The sequence below is a fragment of the Muntiacus reevesi genome, chromosome 7 (assembly GCF_963930625.1).
Source record: "Muntiacus reevesi chromosome 7, mMunRee1.1, whole genome shotgun sequence".
In the NCBI taxonomy this organism is placed as follows: Eukaryota; Metazoa; Chordata; class Mammalia; order Artiodactyla; family Cervidae; genus Muntiacus; species Muntiacus reevesi.
In genome coordinates this window covers 59,429,669-59,450,953 of record NC_089255.1, presented here as the reverse complement: position 1 = coordinate 59,450,953, position 21,285 = coordinate 59,429,669, and the positions used below count along the sequence as shown (strand labels likewise).

The window sequence follows — 21,285 nt, the reverse complement described above, 5'->3', positions numbered from 1 at the left end:
TGGAAAAGAAAAGCAATGATAAAAGGAACACTTCTTGGGAACATTCACTCCTACAGACCAGTACTTTTGTTTATGAAAGTTTCTACATGGTGAATATCCTGCCCTGTTCACCCTGGTTTAAAAAAAAAAAAAAAAAAAATCTCAGCTCTTAACATGCTCGGTGTTTAGGGGAGTGGGTGGGTGGGGAGCAATGTAGAGACTCAAAATGCAGATAATTCAACACCTACTCCTAGCTTTAATTGGAATGTGCTTTGTGTATATTCTGAACATGGGTACAGCTTGTCTTTTGAAAAGTAGCTTCAAGCAAAACTATCAGGTCATGCAGGCAACTAACTGACCCATCTTAGGAAGACAATAAGCTGCACAAACGCCTGGGTGACCCAAGTGATCTTCTAAAAAACCCTCCAGATTCACGTATCTATGACCTAATTCAGAGGCTGCCAGCACACTGTCCATCACAGAGAGAAAGTAGCAACTCCCATCCCAAACACCAGCACAGCTCTACCCTGAAATCCAATTGAAAAAATATCCCACTCAGCTCGAGTGATGCCAGCACTGTGCTCTCAACACTTTGTGGGCTCTGAGGAAGGTGATGGTCTTCGTGTTTCACCACTAAGAAGAATGGGCACTAAATACTAGGCAATGCTTCCACATAGTGACAACCTCTGAGAAGGAACAGACGCTGGCACATCCACCCATGCTACCTCCTTGCCTAGTAAGAGTAAGAATCAGTTGCTCAGACGTGTCCAACTCTTTGCAACCCCATGGACTGTAGTCTGCTAAGCTCTTCTTCCAGGGAATTCTCCAGCAAGAATACTGGCCATTTCTTTCTCCAGGGGATCTTCCTGACCCAGGGATCAAACCCCCGAGTTTCCTGCATTGCAGGCAGATTCTTTACACTCTGAGCCACCAGGGAAGCACTTTCCAAATCTCCTCTGTAGCAGCTCCCAATGACAAAGCTTCCGTTCTTAAAAAGTCTATCAGTTTCCCAGGGAGTTTGATACCAAGCAGCAGAAACACGTCAGACCTCAAAGAATGGCATGCATCTTTCACTGACATGAAACACAGGAAGTACAACCTGAATGTTAGCACGAGCACACGTACACACACAGTCCCCCACAAACACTCAGGATGAAGCCACTGGGGCAGTTCTTCTCCCTGCATACCTTTCCCAAGGGGATTTGGATATACCAGTGCTTTACAGAATGTTTCATTTGAATCACTAAAGCTATATTAGTTCCTATTTCTTTTTGACTGTTTTTCCCATTTTACTGAGATGTAATTGACATACGTCCCAGGCAGCACTAGTGGTAAAGAACCCTCCTGCCAATGCAAGACATAAGAGATGCGGGTTCAATCCCTGGGTCAGGAAGATCCTCTGGAGGAGGGCATGGCTACCCACTCCAGTATTCTTGCCTGGAGAAATCCCACGGACAGAGGAACCTGGCGGGCTACAGTCTGTGGGGTCACAAAGAGTCAGACATGACTGAAGTGACTAAGCTTACTAATGGACACACAACACTGAATAAGCTCAAGGTGCTTAATTATATGACTTAAATAAATGGTAAAATGATTACTACAATAAGTATAATTAAAAGTGCCTATTTCTTAAATAAAAAGAGTGTTCCTGGAAAAGCAATGAAAGAAATGAGGGTAAAAACATTCACTTGTGAATGTTAAAATATCTGCAAATGTCTTCTTCTATCCACTCATAGTTCAAAATCTCACCAACTTTTTATAACCCCTTGCCTGAAACTCCTACTATAAACAAAAATAGCACATTGAGAGTCTCCATCTTCACTTGCACAAAAAATCATGGGCAGAGGGGAAAGGAATGGGCCCCTGCAGAATTATATCTTTCCTTCTCTGCCCTCTCAAATGCTTGGTTCCTTCTGTGTAAATTTTCCACAGTGTTAGACCTCATCATCGCTATGCCTCAGCATTAGATATTAAATAATTCTTCTACAACCCTCAAAGTCATGGGTCAGTTTAGACAAGTGCAGAAAAAGCAGGTCTGGCAGCATTGCAGACATCGCTGGGTGTGAGGCATTGAGTGTAAGTTCAAAACTAGACATAAAACTTTCCAGTGCTAATAAACAAATACAAAAGGACAGAATTCAAATATTGCCATTCTTCTATCCTAATAAATTAAGACCTAGACAATGATCATCAATGGCAGCTAACAGTACAAAAAGAGAGGCTAGCAGACAAGAAAATACCTTTGAATGGAAGTACAAACATCACTTACAAAGTCTTCTTGCCAAAAAGTTGATTCCGAGTTGAATCTAGTTCCTAGCTCTAACTAGCAAGTCATAACAACAGAGGACAGAAGAACACAGTGAGTACCACCAGCCCTGGGATGCAGTCATCAACAGACTGGAAGAAACCCTGAAGCTCCGCACTCCAAGTGTGGTCCAAGGACTGACCAGTGCTAGTCCACACACTATATATTACTAATCTATAATGAGATAAGGAACTTAAGCTGGAGTGTAAATCATCTCACTGCTTCCTTCATCTAGAAAGCCTTGCTATGAAAAAAAATAAATAACAGCTCAGCTAAACAGTGCGCTCAATGACACACTGCATTTATTGGCACATGATTTTCATCTCATCACAGGCTGAAAACAAGCAGCCAATGGTCTAGCATTGTAAGTGCCACTGCCCTACAGAACGTGAACCAATTTCTTGTTCTCCCCCAGCTTTATTAGATAGGATTGACAGATAATATTGTAATGTATAGTACATGACAATTTGATACATTTATACACTACAAAATGATCACCACCAAAGTATTAGCTCCACTTGGTTACATAATTACTATTTTGTGTATATGTGCATGTGTGCGCGCGTGCGCGCGCGCGCGCGCGCGTGTGTGTGTGTGTGTGTGTGTGTGTGTGTGTGTGTGTGGTGAGAACATTTCAGATCTCTCTTAGCAACTTGCAAGCATATAATACAACATTATTAGCGATACTCATCGTGTTGTACCTTTGATCCTCAAAACTTGTTCACCTCATAACTAGAAGCATGAACCCTCTGACCAGTATTTCCCCATTTCCCCTTCCCTCCAGCCCCGAGAAACCACCACTCTTCTCTTTGCTTCTGAATTCAGTTTTTTAGAAGTGATATATAACATGAATCCATTTCTTCAATAAATTACAAGAAAAAATGACAAGAGGGCCAATCTATATATTTAAAAATATTTAAGAGATTTATCAAAATAAATTACAAGAAAAAATGACAAGAGGGCCAATCTATATATTTAAAAATATTTAAGAGAATAATCAACCAATTACTCTTAAAAGATGGACTTAATTTGGGTCCTGATTTGAATGAACTATAAAAAATAAAAGTTTCTAATCTAATCAGGGAGCTTCCCTGGTGGCTCAGATGCTAAAGTGTCTGCCTGGAATGCAGGAGACCCGGGTTTGATCCCTGGGTTGGGAAGATCTCCTGGAGAAGAAAATGATAACCCACTCCAGTATTCTTGCCTGGAGAATCCCACGGATGGAGGAGCCTGGTAGATTACAGTCCCTGGGGTCGCAAAGAGTTGGACACAACTGAGCAACCTCACTTAACTTTAATCAAATTTATACAATATTATTAAACATAAAAATTATATGAAGTACTGTATATTTGATAATATTTTTAATTAATGCTAATTTGAAAATGATAGTAATATGATGTTTGTTTCTTAAAGAGTCCTTATCATTTACAGATGCATATTGAAATGGTGACTAATTATTTTTCAGGGATTTACTTTAAAATAATCTGTGGCAGGGAAGAGAAGTAGATACAATGAGACTGGCCATTCATTGATAACGACTGAAATTGGAGCTTCACTGTAGTATTCTAGTTTTGCATATATTTGAAATTTTCCATATTACAGGTTAGAAAACAACAACTTTGCAGCAGCATCTGGCTTAGATCTTCCTGTAGCCCTACTCTTCTATACATCACAACACCACACTTCTGCTTTATTTTTTTCCCTTCATATAAGAACCATTTTTACCTGTTATGTAACTCAACATTCTTGAGTGGGATGTGGACTACCAATAAAAGCTAACAACAGTCCAATTCCAACATGTTTACCATCTTAAGCAACAGGCAAGAACTAACCAAAGTGCTTCTGTGAATCTCACATATGCAGCTACTCAATAAAGCTAAAGTTCAGAACAAATGACTTAATCACCCTTGTGAAAATAACAGCCCAGGGAGTGGGTTTTCTTGGGCACTGAACTACTTTCTGACATGATTCATTTTCATAAGGACACCACATACTTCTTTATGACAAAAACATAAATACATAAGTTAACAAGAGTTTGAAGGAAAGGGGACTAATTTGCATCAGGTCCATAAGAAGGCTGAATTTTGGCTTTTCACGAACGGAAGAATTCTTACAGTCATGGGAAATAGGAAATGAAACGAGGAAATAATTTAGTGAGGAAGGCTGATATGTTTCCTGATTGTTAAGGAGAGGCCCAAATGCAAATAAGCACCTGGGTCAATCCAAGATTAAATTAGATCCTCTTAACTAGAATTCTGCCAAATGTTCACCAACATAATGTCAGAACTGTTGACCAAAAAAAAGAAGGAAAACCTGACTTGCATATTCTTATAAGATTCTTGAAAGGTTTTCAAAAGTTTAAAAATAAAAGATTATTTTTTTATTTGAGGTTTATTTATTTCCTGGGAAATTAGCAGAGCAGACGAAGTACCTGGTAGTTGTTTGTTTCTACATTTTTGCTTTTTTATTAACTTTGGTTGTGTGATTTATCCCATGGGAATAAGAGATATTAGGTAATTTGAACATTTTTAATGACAAGCAGAAAAATAACTATTATCTGTTTAAACTATTCCTTATTTAAAGAAGCCTTATTTTTATAGGCTGTGAATGAATATAAAGCAACTACAATTTCTTAGAGTTTATTGCCAATCAGTTAACTAGAGGTTAATGTGTAAGGGTGCAAGGGTATAGGAATTCTACCAAAGCTTTGCCTAAATTAAGATAAAGTATGTTTTGGCCCACTTTCCCAGATGTTCAATAGTTTAAGATCTCTTGAAAGCCAACTCTCGTTAAAATCAAAATGGGAATCATTAAAGGAAAATGAAAAAACTACAAAGATTTTAAATTTCTCAAAAGAAATAAGGCACAGAAGAAACGCGACAAATGAGAATCCCTTTGTACTGACTGAGCATTATGTTGCTGCAAGGCATGAAGCCCAAGGATGGGAACGCTCAGCTGGAAAGTGAAGGCAATGGCTCTTTTCAAGGGTGGACAATCTGAGTCAGTCCAGCCCCAGATCACGCAAGCAAGGCCTGTCCACAGGTATCCAGAGAGAAGAGCAACCACTGATGAAATGAGTCTTGGGATGTGGGAATGACGTGGGAAGGAGAGGTTTGTTGGTCCAGAGCAGATGTGTTGTGCTTCTCATTCAGCATCTCTTCCTCCTTTTGCTACCCTAACTCCTCTTAGGAAACAGGAAGCCATTCCACACCCCTCAGTCCTGGCCAGCCCACTTGCCCCATTTCTTTGGCCACAGTGACAGGCACGTGACAGGAGCAGTGCCAGAGTTCTCTCTGAGATCTGATGTGTGGAAGCTGGGAAAGAGTTTCTCTCTTTACCTGTGAGATCATGAGATGAAAGGCAGTATGACTTGGAATTACCTACCAGTGGTCATCCTGTCTACCTGATCATAGCCAAACTCTTATTCTGACAAGGCAATTTAAGCCCATTTCCAAAATACCCAGCAACCTCACCACAAACAGTCCCAACTCTCAGGGCATCTCTTTGCAATACTGCCAATGAAAGTGGTTTTCAAACTAGTGCTTCCATTTCCTGAAATATAAATGCTTTTCACAAAGGTTCTTGAGGGGTGGCGGGGGGAAGGTTCATCAGGAAGGAGACAAAGCCATTTGCCAGATCTGCCAGTAAAAAAAGTGCAAACTTTTTTGGAAGAATTGGCAGGGGGAGGGGGGCAATATTAATTATAAATAATCTGGAAGAAGGGGAAATTGAAAAATAAAAATCTTATCTGCATGTCACCTTTAGGTATATATAACCAAACCTTCACAAACAAAATTAAGATTAAGATTATAATTAAGATTATATACAAAATTAAGATTATAATTTTATAAATTTTGAAGTTCAAGTTTGCTTCCTATGTTTCTGAAAATAATTATGCCCAACATGAGAAAGTGGAGACTTTGATAGCCAGATAGCATTGATTGTATACTATAGATAAATCCATCAGGCACTGAAACAGGAATTTGAAATGTATCCTCTCATTAAGTCTTAGGAAACTCAGAGAGGTGAGTATTACAACCTCATTTTACAAGGGAGGAAACTGAGGCTCAGCCAGGTCAAGTCACTTGTCTGAGATTTCTGCCTAGTAGGTGATGGAGCCAGACTCTGACCCCAGGCATGTCTGTATCCACACTTCCAAGCCTCCCTGAAAACACAGCCAACGGTTATTAGAGTTCATTGAAAATGACTCCTTGGTCCTTCAAATATAATCCCACAGGCAATACCACTCTACCCAGCTACCCACAACCAGGCTCAAATAGGAAACAGTGTGAGGTAATTATAACGTATACCCCAGCCGCTAGCTCTGGGTTTTTATGACTGAACTGCCAAATCACTCCTAGCCAACTCTTCAGGAAATGTGCAGACACTTTCTCAGATTCCAGCTAAAACATCAACTATGTGGCCCTGGGGAGTACAGAGCTCACAGGGTGGTAATGGGATATAAAATTTGCAAACTTGAGGTCAGTGGCCTCAACTCTGGGGTGTGAGGCAGCAGTAGTCCGTGAAAGATTAAAAACTAGGTGTCGACTTGAAGGTTGCATCTCAAGTCCTTCCCTGAAAGGTACTTGTTCATGTCACCTTGGACATTAACCCCAACAGTAAAGGGAGTTAATATAGCTCACATGTAGTTCTGCATAGAATCACTGGAAGAAGATAATAGTATCAACAGGCTTGAGACAGGGTGTTCATTCTGAGAATTCAGCTTTAGGTCCAATTAAAACACAGCTGATGCTCAATAAATCGTTGTCACTTGGAGTAGGCAAGTGTTCTACAAAATTGGTGGGATAGATGATACAGAAGAATTTGAGATTGTTTTTTCTTCTTCACAGGCACACTTATTTCATGGAATCTAAATGTATAAATTGGTAGTCTAGATAGTTGAATCAAGATAAGTTACAAGATAAGAGTCTGAGCTTATAGACCTAGAATTGACAGGGTTAATCCCAGGACTAATTGCTAATTAGCAGTGTGAGTGTGGGGATGGGGGGATTACACCCACAAGACTCCCAGAGGAGCCTCCCATTTCTGTTTCTCCCACCCCCTTACTAGCAACCACCTCCCTTAAAAAGCCCCACCCCACTCAACCCCACCTAATCTGGAGGCTTTCACTGACAGCAGGGTAGGACTGGGGAGCTAAAACCCTAGTGTCCAGCCTGCCATCAAGGCTGACCACAGAGAAACAGATCGCACTGTCTAAGGCCAAATAAACAAGAACAGGAAAAATGTCCATGCCCACGCGATGCAGGAATTTTGCTTATGTGCAGTACAGCTGAGGACTTACAGATAACAGTCACCCTCTCTAGGGTATGAAGACAAACAAGAAGCATAAACTCCTACCCAACAACATCATTTTTCATTTGTGTGTACTCAGTCGTGTCCGACTCTCTGAAACTCCACGGGCTGTAGCCTGTCAGGCTCCTCTGTCCATGGGATTTTACAGGTGAGAATATTGAAGTGGGTTGTCATTGCCTTCTTCATGGGATCTTCCCAACCCAGAAATCAAACCCAAGTCTCCTGCATCTCCTGCATTGGCAGGAGGATTCTTTACAACTTGTACCATCCGGGAAGCCCAAAAACATACTTCTACTTAAATCCCCTTTTGCTACGGTATGACTCAGCTTCCATACCTATGAAGTTAAGACAAAAACATTAGTACCCTGAACACTTTAATGAACCTTCTCTGGGCATCAGTTTAAGCATCTATAAATTTCTAAAGATGGTCCCACTATAAATATTCTGTAATGTTTTTGTGAAGGTGGATGGCCTGACAATGGAGGAAAATCTGAGCTGTGAAAAAAAAATTCTACAAATAAGAAGAGTCTTTAAAAGCTACTCTGCGAAGGTACCAACCTATTAGGGTCTGATTATATGATATTATAAATTAGCAGTGAATGGGTAGCGGAAATGGCAGACAATGAACCATTATCCATGAGCCAAGGGGGATGAACCGAGCAACATGGCACCATATATAAAGGTTCATAATAAATGATGGATTAACTTGTTTTTCCACTACATTCCTTTGAATGTTTTTACAGGAATGTTTTCTGACATCCAAGTGTCTTTCTTTCGTGTCCTGACTCCCCTCCAAAAGCCCTCAGTCTCCTGAAGAGCCTGGTACCAGTGTTGCCAGGAGTCGTCATCAGGATCTGTTAGCTGCCGGCACCTGCTCTGTCTAGCCCAGAGCCACTGGCTGATGGAACTCCACTACAGAACTTTCTCTGAACTCTCTCCTCTGGCCTCCCTCAATCTTTCTCCTTCCCTCTCCTAACAAAAACATTATCCCTGGTTTTCTTTTTGAACACCCCAAGACCCTCAAGTAAAAAATGAACATTTTAGTAAGAATTTCTTTTTCTTAATGTTTTAACCCTTATTTGATCTTCATCATCCCTATTTTATTAGTAGCGCAGCTTACAAAAGTATAAGAAAAAGATGATGAGATGACAATGAAAAAAGAAAAGGGGGGGAGAAATTATGATAAGAAAGAAGGCAAAGAGGAAGAGGACGGAGGCAAAGGAGAAGAAACAGAAAAACAAAACAAAAACCTGTTTGTCTCTGGAATACATTTCTTTATTAACAGAGATATTACTATTCTTCAGTTCAAAACCGCGAACTTGACAGCAGACATAATGTGCCCATAGGGCCGACATAAATCCTATGTCCCAACACCAACATCACAGAATGGTTGTACTATATTTGGACTTAGATGTGTTTGGATACTTATATTTGAATGTAAGTATGACTGATGGTCTAGGAATTCACAACCCTTCAAAACCCTGAACCAAATCACTTGTCTAATGGAGCAGTTCCCCCACTCTGGGCCTGCTTGCCGTCTGGAATACATCTTTGGCTGGGAATGGTAGAGATAGTGAATTTTCCTCTCTCCCTTCCCCTCAGAGGGGACTGAATAAATAGACTCAGTGATAACTTCAGCAACAACAACAAAAAAAAAGCCACTTGAGAAAATGGTAAAGTCACAGAAACTTAAGACCAGGGTTTGATATAATAGAGTTTTGGATCCATAATCCAAACTTGACTGTATTCCTAATCCAATTTTATTCTATGAACAATGTAGCTATTCCATTAATGCAAAAAAAAAAGAGTTCAGCTCACTATCATATTAGTTCTATTGACAACTGTACATCTATTTTTATTTATTAATTATAATCCCAGATTTTTTTTAAAAAGTGTTTCTGAGGCGACTAACACCAACAGATATATAAAAGGGGGCTATTAGCAGAAATTTAAAGTATAATTCCATATAGAAGGAAGATAAAACATCAGATACCTAAATTAACAAAATTAAGTGATTGTGCATTAAATTTGTCCTTGAGATTCTTAGAGGCTAAAGGAAATGGAGTGGGGAGGGGGAGTTAGGAGTTTCATAACTTGCCAGATTTTTAGGAACTATGGTCTTATTCCTGGGATTTGCAAATTCTTTAAATGCGGAACTGTAGCCAAAATAAGAGCAAAGCCCTTAACCTTAATCTAAAAGATCACAGAGATACATTATTTATGTAGAATTCTGAGGTCGCTGCAAGCAAAATACAATGAAGCAACTACGATGGGAAACTAAGTCAATCAGAGGAGATCAAGTTAGAATTGAAACATCTGATTAGACTTCTCACAAACCCGCTGCCTCACTGTGGTAGCTATTCTCCAAAGATTTTGCCCCTTAATTCTTCCTCTCCCTGTAGACACAGGCTGCCTGCCCCTCACCTCCATCAAGAGGCAGAGCTTATTAGTTCACACTCTTGAATCTGAGCAAGGTCTGTGACTTGCATGGAATTTCAGACAAGACTGTCTGAAGAAAGTCTGGTAGCTTCCACTTTTGTTTTCTTGGTATCCTCAGCTGCCTTGTACAAAGTCTGGCGATGCTGCTGGATGGTCCACGGGGAAAGGGAGACAATCTGAGACTGTATGGAGGAGAACCAAGAAACCCAGCCAACCCTGATAACATATGAACTCATTCAGGCCCTTCCAGCCAGCTTTTAGCCATTCATCTCAGTCTGTGGTCAACTGGTGGGGTTAAAACATGTGACCAGAGATGAAGAGGCTATTGTTCACCATCCAGCCCCAACAGACACTTAACCTGAACAAAATCTGGTAGCTGCACCTGGGGCTCAGTTTCCCCATTTGCAAAAACACACTCAGTGGCCTATCCCCAGGGGCTGGCCCAGGCAGGAGATCACATAGGAGAGAGCTTTGAAATCTGGAAGTCTGGCTCCCAGCAGAGCCAGACGAGTGGCTCTTTGCTTCTTTTATCCCTTCCTCTGTCCATCCATTTAGCTCAACCACACCAAAGTAAACAGGACTGCAAGCATCAGTCTACGATCACAGACCAGAAACACACGTGGAGAAGTCATCTTACTCATTTCAGACCCAACAGACATTGTGGGAAGCAGAGACAAGACTCCCCACTGCGTCCTGTCCAAATTCCTGGCCTGCAGGATCATAAGAAATAATAAAATTGTTGTTGTTTTAAGCCACTAAGTTTGGGTAATTGGTTACGTAGCAATAAGATAACCAAAACACAAATAAAATAGCTTATTTCCTTATAGTAAAGAGACTAGGAATAACTCTCTCTTTAGTTTCTCATTAATAATGTTATAATGTTTTTACATGTAATAAGTTTCAGTGTACATGGAGGTACATGTACATTGGAAGCTTCCTTGCCTTTGCCTCTCATAACCAAATGGTCAAGTACTGCTCATGTTGCCACTTTAGCCTCCTCCTCACCACCACCACATCTCCCCCACCACTGCAGCTCTGACCATCATGCGCTCTCACCATCATTCCTATATTAGCTTCCCAAGTCTCCTTGCCTCTAGTCTCCTTACTCCCTATATCATATACCTTTTACACCTCGACCAGTGGCCAAGATCTGATCACATTTCCATCTTAGAATCCTGTATTATGTCGTCATCCTCCGCTTTCACAACACTCAGACAGTATAACATCTTGCATCCTGTGGTCCCTCGCCCACCCGGGCCTATGGACAGACATACACGGTGGCAGACAGACATACATGGTGGCAGACCACACTTCCAGGGGGCTCTACTTTCATAGGCTACACTGAGAGCCGTGCCCGCAAAGCCCTGAGTCACGAGTGCAAACCCTGCCCGTTGTACTCAGATGGCCCTCAATCACCAGAACATTATATACTGTTTCATGCCTTTTTCACTCAAATGTTTCCTTATTTCTCTCCTGTACTTCCACCAAGCTCTAATATATACATAATTTACCTTACTCAATTAGTCGATTAAAGTTGGTCAACCATTCAAAAATTGCCTAATGCATACTTAGTATGTGCCCAGTTTCTAGATATCCTTAGTGATAAAATAAACAAAAACTCAGCCTTCAATAAGTTCTCGGTCCTACTAAGGACTCATTTATCACACAGACCAGAGGTTAGCAAACTTTTTCTGTAAAGGGAGAAACAGCAAATAATTCCGTTTTGCCAAGCCCTACTATCTTTATCACAACTACTCTTCTTCTGCCAGTAAGTGTGAAAGCAGACATAGATAACACATAAATAAATGGGCATGGCTGTGTTCAACACAATTTTATTTACAAAACAAGCAGCGTGCTCCACCGTTTGCTGGTTCCTGACAGTCATCCACTGCCAAATCATTTCTGAATAAATCCATTCCCACGATACTTTGCTTGTCATGGGAATGTGTCTGCCTTCAATAAACGCTGAGCCTTTCTCCACAGCAATGGCAGAAGATTCTTGGGAAATGAAGGTATCACGAATGTGGAAGAAAGGAAGAAACTTGTCAGGTATAGGATTTACTGTAATTGAGAATCATCAAAATACAATGGTTAAGGACCACTGACTAGGAAGCCAGATTTCCCAGCTCCATCTCTTATTAGTTTATGTCCCTGAAGGAATAACTAAAATCACTGGAAAACTGCATCCCTCAGTTTCCTCATCTGTTAAATGGGCAAGTATGTATAATCTTTCTCATAAAGTATCTGTGTATTAAATGAGTAATACATGAACAATGCAATAGTGAACAATATACCAGAGCTTGCTATTCTTTGTTGTTGTTGTTGTTGTAATTGCATTATTGTTGCAATTTAATGTAAAAAATTACACTATGTTAATGACTCTGAGTTTACAGGCAACCAAGGTGAAAAATGAAATGAAAGAATTAAATAACTCATCATATTGATGAAAACTTAAAGAGACATACCAGTTTCCCCTGGAAAGAGAAACACCTCGTGCAACTCTATCCAGAGAGAAGTTTCTCACATGGGACATGAGAGCAAGAGATTCTGAATGACATAACGAGGAATGTCTCCAGTTCAGAACCATGGGCAATGCAGATGAAGGATGCCTATGATGGTTACCTGACATCCTCAATAAAAATTCAAGATATAATACTAAAATGCATGTGCTACCAGAGAATCCACAGTTCAGACATGCTATAAGTCCCTCTGTGTTTTATTAGTCCTTGCAGAAATATCAAAGCTTCCTGTTTGACAAAATATTATATTACTACATTATTAATTATACCTGGGATTTGTGAACTAGCATGAAGGAATATTAGGAATTTTAAGTGGAATTTTACCAATGTCTTAGTTCTGCATTTTTGTCCAGAGGAATGAAAACCAAAACCATAACTAAAATTAATGGAGAAAGAAAATTTAATATTAAGAATTTGTCTTTAAAACTTAACCTCTGCATACCTCAGCTCTCATAGCTGTAGAGGGAAGGTAATGAAAGGGCTCACCCTATACAGATGGGATGAGCACTGAATGTGCTGTCATATGCAGAACACTGAGAACCGTGCCTGGCACATAAAAGTCATCAAATAACACTGCTACAGATGTTATTATTGTTTACTTTTACTTACTCCTAGACCCCATGCCCTTTCCTGCTTTTCTGTTGTCTCCCAGTTTTTTTAATGCATCTTATTCTCCGAGGAAATATCCAACTCCTCCAGGTTGTGGGCAGCATGTCTCTAGCATTCCACAAAGCTAAATTCAAGGCAGCATTCGATCAAGGCTTCTTGAATTAATGAACTTTTTCAATCCCAGCTTCAACAAGTTAGTGTTAAAATGCTCATTTCTTGCCACTGATGATTTTACAATCTAATGGGAAAGTCAAGCTTAACAAACTTAAAATATTAAACTCCCATGTGTCTGCCATATAACTCAGCCCTCATAAGATTTTCTATTTCAGCTTTCTTTAAAAATTTCATGAAACAAAATCCTGTTTCTAGGATAGGCCTATTTGTTGGGTTTCTAGACACAAAGAAATTGTTAATACAGTTTATTTCTATTTTAAGAAAACATCCTATTTTCACCTTGGAAATTAAGGCTAAAATTCACAAACTGGTTAGGCTTATTGTTTGGTTTATTGTAGGAAAAAGCAAACAAACTATGTCTGTGTATCCTAATACCAAGTTTTATGTCTCAAATGTTACAAAATGAATCCCATAAATAAATACTTTGTCTCCTGTCTTGTTTAAAATGTGGAATTGCTGAAACCTTTTATTTTAAAAAATCTCTTTTTTTCATGGTGTCGCAATACTTTAGCTTAATCTATCCAATAAATGAAAAGACAAACCATACCACTGCAGGATTTTTGCCTCATATTTAATTATTAGGCTATCTGACTTTGGATGAAGTCTTAAAGTCCCCTTTATAAAGTAAAGTGGACTTTATGAAGTCTGCAGAAATTTTTCTGTATGCCCTGTTAAAGTTCTTTATTTTAATAACAGATTTCTGTGTAATTAATCCCTCAGAGTTTGCCATCACATAATCTACCCTGTGTATGAACGGTTCCGCGTGTTTTTTTTTTTTTTTTTTGGTAATAAGACTCCTGGAAAAAAAAATAAACAAATAAACAAAGACCAAAGGAATCAGGCACAAGGGGACAAATTGTGTGAAATACAACCAGTCTTATATACTTATAAACCAGGCAATACGGATAAAAGTGCAACAATCCATCTTATCAGATTTGGGAAGAGGGGGTTTCACTCTCAAGAATTTTTCCCTTTGATGGGAAACCGTAATATTTCCTTATCTGGGAGCTAAAGCAATAAGGCAAACATAAATGGTGCATAACTATTGCTATTCAAGTAGAGCTATGTGTTTTTAAAATTAGATTGTCTCGTACACTTTTTGCCTAATCACAGAAGTTAAGAATTTAGCTGAGAAAATTCTTGTGACCTGAAATTCAAATGATAAAGCTAGGATTTTATTATGTCTCATAAAGTCATTTCACACATGTTAAGCGGTGCCCAGGCAAACAAAAATCATTATACATTTATTGCTTGAAAACGTTTTTAAAACTTGCAAAATCTTCATTTCAAAATAGAGAGAAATGCAATTTTTGCAGAGTGAATAGGGACCACACTCATTCCATTAAAAAAAAAAAAAAAAAGGATTTCCTGTAAAAACAGAAATTGGCGATTTACTCTAAGAAAACACAGTGAAAGCTGGGAAGAAACTTGAGGATGCTTAAATTTCCACTGTGGAACAACTTCTGCTGCCCAGTGGGAAGAGAGAGGGAAAAAAAAAAAAACACCTGCAACAGGATGGGAGGAGAGACGGACAAACCAGGACTACACACCCAAAGAGGGGAAAACCATGCAGGTCCCTAGCCAGGGACTCGAGGGAGCTGAGAGGAGAGGACCACACATCCCAAGAAGAATACCCAGGCAAATTCTGCGGTTCCCTGTCACATCAGAGCAAGTTAAGAAGACAGTGACTTCTGGAGAGCCCAGACCAATGGGTGGCAGACACTGATGGGCTTAAAGCACCTTTCAAATAGAGGAAATATCAGTGAGGTGCTGAAAGTTGCTGCCACCAACTGGGCATCAGGCAGACTTGGGGATTTCAGATCACTTTCATTTCATAAACTGTACATCAAAATGGCAAACAGGTTTCACTGTGGTCAAAGAGGTTGATTTTGAAGCTGCTAATATTTTAACTAGTCAAAATAGGAGTTTTAAGCAATAACTGGAAAAATGGAACACACGACTGCTCTTCCTGGTGATGTATACAGCATGGTGTGGTTGAAGACTTACTCATGTGAGATTGTAATAGCAATAAGCAGAGAGAATACATTTTAAAAGCTATTCAAATTTAAGAACAGAGCCGGCATTCATTTCAAGCCTATGGGAAGACGTTTGATAAACAGCAATTATATTTTCCTTCGTCAGTTTATACTACACATAAATGTTCAGATGGACACCAACATGCAGGTAGAAGAATGTCGGTAATAGCAAAAACTTTAATGTAATCTAAAGAGCCATCATCAGGAAGCTGTTCCAGCCATATTATGGGATTCTGTACGCCAAGAGAACACCTGAGGTAGATCCCTATGAGTTGATAGAAAGATGCAGTAAAGATTTGTAAAAGTAAGACAGGTTGGGAACAGTATGTATAGTACATTCCAGACATTAAAAAGGATATACACACATATCTAAGTGAGTTTATATATATATAATATATATATTTGTACATGTATTATACTATTTCTAGAAAAATACATAAGAAAACAGTCTCTGAGCAGTAGGTGGGAAATATCTTTATTGTATATCCTTTCAAAGTTTAATTTTTTACCTCAAATATGTATATATATAATGCATACATTATATGCATGTAACATTATAGATAACATAAGATTTATAAAAATAAAAACCTTTATATTATAAAGGTTCATTATTATAGTATATTAATATATAGTTATGCTACAAAGGTTAATTATAATTATTTGCTAAATTTTTCATATGTATGCAAAATCTCATAGATAACATGAGAATTAGAAATGTTCATAATTACTGATCTATTAACACCATGCTTTGGGGAAGACTTTCTGAATAGTTTGCAATAGAATTACGTCCCCATTAGCAACTACGTACCACCTAAACACAGAGTCTTTCTTTATAAACTTTAAAAAAATGTAAAACTGAAAAGAACTAAGTGTTGGTGTGAGTAAAAGCATGGACATCCTGTGAAGCAACAGAGCAGGGCTTAGTTTCTGTTTTCACATGGAGTCTGCCTCCCGAGGAAACAGGCTGGCTGGTGATAGCACAGAGATGAGACAAATGTCTGGCCAGGCCTGAAGTCTCCCTGCAGACCTCCATCCACAGAATTAAACCCCCTACTTCCCATCTCTCCCTAGGAGCAACACTGTCAAGCTTAGCGTCTAAGATAATATATATATATATAGCAGAAATATATTTTTTGAAAGAAAAATGCTAGGCTAAATCAGGTCCTTTCGAGAATGGATGAAAATCAGAATTTCAGTCCATTTATCGAACTTGCCATGGGCCGTGCACACAGGGTAAAAAATGTCTGCTGTCTGACCAGCATCAGGCTTAATATGATAAGCAAATTTCCTTTCCAACACTTGTTGGAATCCTTGATTTATTTTCCACGAAGACCAAGATGGAACTAAGTTAATCGTAACTGTTTCCTAGGGTCAGAAAATCCTGCATATTTCACCAACGTCTAAGTGCTTAGCTCTGACCATTGTGTTGCCCCTATCTGGACCAGCACTCAAAAACTCATCTGTTCAGTTTACTGGACTTTTTTCTTTCTGTACCTGGGCCATACAGACACAAATTTCACTACATATATATAATTAAAACAACCCATAACAAAAAAGAACATGTGAAATGTTCAGCCACATATCCAAGTGGACACCATCATTTGATCACTCAGGGCCAAACTACACAACTACTCAAAAAAGAACAACAGTGCTCCATATGACTTCAATGGGAAGGAAATCTAAAAAAGAATGGATATATGTATATGCATAACTGATTCACCTTACTGTACGACAGAACTGACATGACATTGTAAAGCGACTATACCCCATTTAAACAATTTAAAAATTTTAAAAATATTTAAAAGAGCAACGAGTTAATAGAAACCTCTGTGTATTTACTCTCTGGTTTCATTACAGAATCCTCCAAAGAGACAAAATGGGTCATTTACAATCCATCCTGCTGCTTCTATGGAGGCTTGAATTTGAACACTCTCAGAGATTCTGCTCTTTCAATCTGAACAATTTTAAGGGAAGGGCACTCCCACCCTTCTTTGATTCAGGAAACTGACAATATTTAGGCAGTCAACCTGCCTAATTTAAATACTTCCTGTTAAAACATTGTCTGTAATAGGGGCATAGGAGACTGGCGAAATCTTCAACTACACGTGTGTAACACACACACACACACACACGACCGTGTTTTTAACACTCATTCAAAGCCTGCGACAGCAGCATTACTGCCCCCATCAAATAAGGAGCTTCTTAAAACCGCAAAACAAGTTCTCAGAAACACTTGCCCTGCTCCGCTTCCAGTGCAGACATCTAAAGGAAAAACTCAGTCCCTAATTTTAATAAGCGCAATTTCAAGGAGAACCAACTATTAGCTATGTGTCTCCTCTGAATGTCTGTCCTTGGCATCCCTTCTTTCCCTGCTCCCCTGCAAACAGAGCATCTACTAAGATGCCCACCATGCAAGTGCTTTCCCTACACACAACCGGAATTGGTATGAAGGGAAAGGATGGGCTGCCCCTCTTCTCAGTCGCAGCTCCTCCCCTTCTTCCTCAAAGAACCCTCCTCGCCTCCCCAAATCAGCCTCGACAATGGCCCAAGATTCCTTTTAGCCGTGACCTCTATTCTGGGGCAGAAATCCATAAAGAGTAGAAGCAAGATGGTTTGGCCAAGAACTGCAGCGAGGACTGGGTAACACTTGCATCTCTAAGGTGTTCCCAGGGAGTCTTATCAAGGATCCTTCTACTGTCCAGAATCGACTCTGTCAGTTCCTCTGCATCTTGATACTCGGGAAAAGAGGGAGGGGACACCCACACCAAAGCAGCTGGCCCGATGCATTACCCTTTAAGCGCGTCGTGTCCTCCGCCGCCTCTTCTCTTGGCCCGGTTGGCTCTGGTTTCCTTCACGTTCCCAGCCTCCAAATTGGTATCCGCCCCATGGCTCGTGTAGGACGCTAAGAGCACGGTAAATCCCAGGGCGACCTCCAGCAGCCCCCCTCGCCGCATGATGCCGCGCGGCCGCCGGCTCCCGCCGCCTCTCGCCGCGCCCCGGGCTCTGTCCGCGGCCGCCGCTGCGCCCTGGAGCGCGCCGCGCCGCCGGGGTCCTGCTCTCCCGCCGCCCGTCCCCCGGGCCGGGCTCCTCCCGCCTTCTCCAGGCGCTGCTCCCACTTCAGGCGGCCCCTGCCAGCTGCAACAGACAAATCGCCGAGGCGGGGGGAGACATTCAGGGCATCAGGATGCTGAAGCCTCAGGGTCCCCATTCCCGAGCCCAACCCGCGCACCGCCTGCGCGTGGCGCAGTTACTTTGGGTAAGTGAAGACTGTTTGGTCCACAGCTGGCTGAAAAGCCCAGGCCCCCGGCGGCATCGCTTCCAGCTAACCCCTTGGTCTCCCGGGCGCCGCCTGAAAAAGGCGCTGCAAAAGTCCCCATGTCCTGAGCGGATCTAAACCCCGGGACGAGCTCGCTGGGTGTATTTTTTACTAGCACGAATTGCGCGCGATGCGCGCTCTGACGCCCCAGCTCCCCAGTCTGTCCTCTCCGCCAAGCCGCCGGGCTGGAAGCCCGCCGCGCCATCCCCGGCCGGCTCCGGGCACTGCCACCACCCCTCAGCATCTGACGCCGAGCCCGGCACCAGGAGCCCCGGGCCAGGAAGCTGTCAGGCAGGGGAGGGCCAGCGCCAGCTCTGGACGTTCCGGGACAGCCCCTCACCCCAGTCCCTGTCTCTGCCCTCGGCGCGGCGCAAACGCAAAAGCCTCCGTGGCTGGAGCCCCAGCCGCGGCGGCCGCCCGATCCCTATGGGGACCCTGGCTGCACCCACTGGAGAAGCGGCGGATCCGGCTCCCAGGGCGGCTGCGGCGCCTGTTCCTCGGTCTTGGCCGCAGCAGCCGCTGCCCCGCTCCGCCCGCAGCTGTCCCAGCTGTGGCCGCCTGTCTGCCTGCGGCACCCACAGTCTCTGCCGCCGCTCCTGCGGCCCCCTCCTTTCCCCACCTCTTCAAGTATCGTCTGCGCAGCGGTTTCTCGCGAGAGAAATACTTTTTTTAAAAAAAAGAAAGAAAAAGAAAATGACACCCCCTCCTACATCCCCCTCATCACCACCCCACCCCTCGGCCCCATCCATCCTCCCTTTCCACTCCCCTTTGCCAGCCGCCGCCTCGGCGCGGGGGCCTCTCTCGCCCGCAGGATTGGCGCAATGGGAGGAGGCAGAGGTGATCCGGTCCTGCCCAGCCTGGGATTTTGCGTTTTGGGGTGAGGAGTTAAGGGAACGGGAAGAAGTAGAGTAGCGGTTTCTCCCGCTCCGCGGCTGGGAGATCTAGACCCGAGATTAGCCTCTCCCGTGATCTGGGAAGCCCGGCCGGCGCGTGAAGCCGTGCCACCTGTACCAAGAATGCGCGCTGGAGAGGGCAGCTCGGAGGCCCCAGCGCGAAACGAGACGCATCTCGGGCTCCCCGTGGCCGCCTCACTGCGCTTCTGGGGCCGGCACCGAGCAGAGGCCGGACGCCGCCGGGGCAGGGCGAGTCAGGGGGGCCCCCGCTGTGGGGCAGGGGCTGATGTGCAGGCGAGGGAGGAGGCATGGTGCTGAGCTTCAGTTCAAGTCACCCAGGCTGAACCCAAGATGCCTCAAGAGTCTGAGTGGGATTCCGACCCAGAGGCCTGTGAATGTTGGAACCTGGGATTTGGGGTGGAGGCAGTGAAGGGACGGTCCTCGGGCCCAGCCCACAACTAATCCTAGTCTTCTCCTGGAGGACCCTCTTGCGCCTCCCCAGACATTCTATTCTCTCTCCCTCTCATATACACGCAAACACACACACACCTGCCTCTCCAGGATAAACAGGGCACGGTGACTTTGAAGAAGACAACATTTATGATATCCTTCTATAGGCAAGGCCCCATGTTGCCTGCACCCTGTAAGGGTGTAGTAGGGCAGGAAATCGCAATCGATTTCCCTAGGGGAAAGGGGCCCTAGGCACTGGAACTGGAGACCCCCAGAAAATCCCCCGTGTAGTAGCCACCAGCTGTCAAGACAGAAATAAGAGTTCAGCACAAACTAACAGAAATCCTGTTGAAAGGGGTTTTCCTTACCAGTGATTATTTGTGCCCAGGCAATAGAGTATGGGGACCTGGGCAAGTTATTTAACTTCTTTCCAGTTGCAAGATGGCAAGAGTAATGTTGACTACACAGGGTTATATATATATATATATATATATATATTTTTTTTTTTTTGACTACACAGGGTTATAATGGTGATGCTGAGTCTGCTGAAGTGTCATGATACCATGGTCTCAAAGATGAAAACATGGAGCCTATTTAAAGTCATAACCCTGTAGAAATCCTCTTAGCAGATTCATGAATTGAAGCCTTGACCACACACCGAAGACTAAATAAAGGCAAACCTCTGTTCAGGATGCATTTACTGAACACCAATTGTGTACCAGTTGGTGCATGGTTGAACCAAGTTCCCGGGTAAGCAAGGCAGAAATGTTTCTCCCCTCACAGAGTAGTCTACAGGGAAAGGCAGATGTGAAACAAATGATGACTCAACTTTTAAATGCCAAGAGAAAGAAGTTCTGGTTGTTCGGAGGACATATAACAGGAGTACTTGACCTAAGTTGTGGCTGACCAGCGAAGGTTTTCCTAAGGAAGTGATGTTTAATGTAAATCCAAACACATGACTAAACTTCAATTAGGGTAGTAGTTCTCAACCCGGGCTATACAGTAGAATGACCTGGGAACCTGCAAAAAATCGGACACCAGGACTCAACCCCTGGAGCTTCTGATTTAAATACTTTGGAGTGGAGCCATAACACAGGCATTTTTAAAAGATCCCCAGGTAGGAAGAGGTAAGGGTGGTATTCAGAGTGGGAAAAAAGTCTAGGCAGAGGGACCATGGCTCAAGAGAAATAGTTAGATTGGAGATCTACAGAGCCCTGTCCTGCCCACCAGTTTTCTGGACTATTCTGCACCC

The 21,285-nt window shown here is 42.2% G+C and overlaps 1 protein-coding gene across 1 annotated transcript in view; it reads right to left on the bottom strand.

Annotated features, from left to right (window-relative positions):
* The window catches only part of FBN1 (fibrillin 1), a 258,732-nt gene extending 239,436 nt beyond the window's left edge, over positions 1–19,296 (bottom strand). The window contains exons 1-2 of the mRNA XM_065941593.1: positions 19,140–19,296; positions 18,165–18,509 (exon numbers count right to left, since the gene is read on the bottom strand). Coding sequence (XP_065797665.1) covers positions 18,165–18,328 — 164 coding nt within the window. The 5' untranslated portion in view covers positions 18,329–18,509; positions 19,140–19,296. The remainder of the gene's footprint in view (positions 1–18,164; positions 18,510–19,139) is intronic.
* Between the last annotated feature and the right edge of the window lie 1,989 nt (positions 19,297–21,285).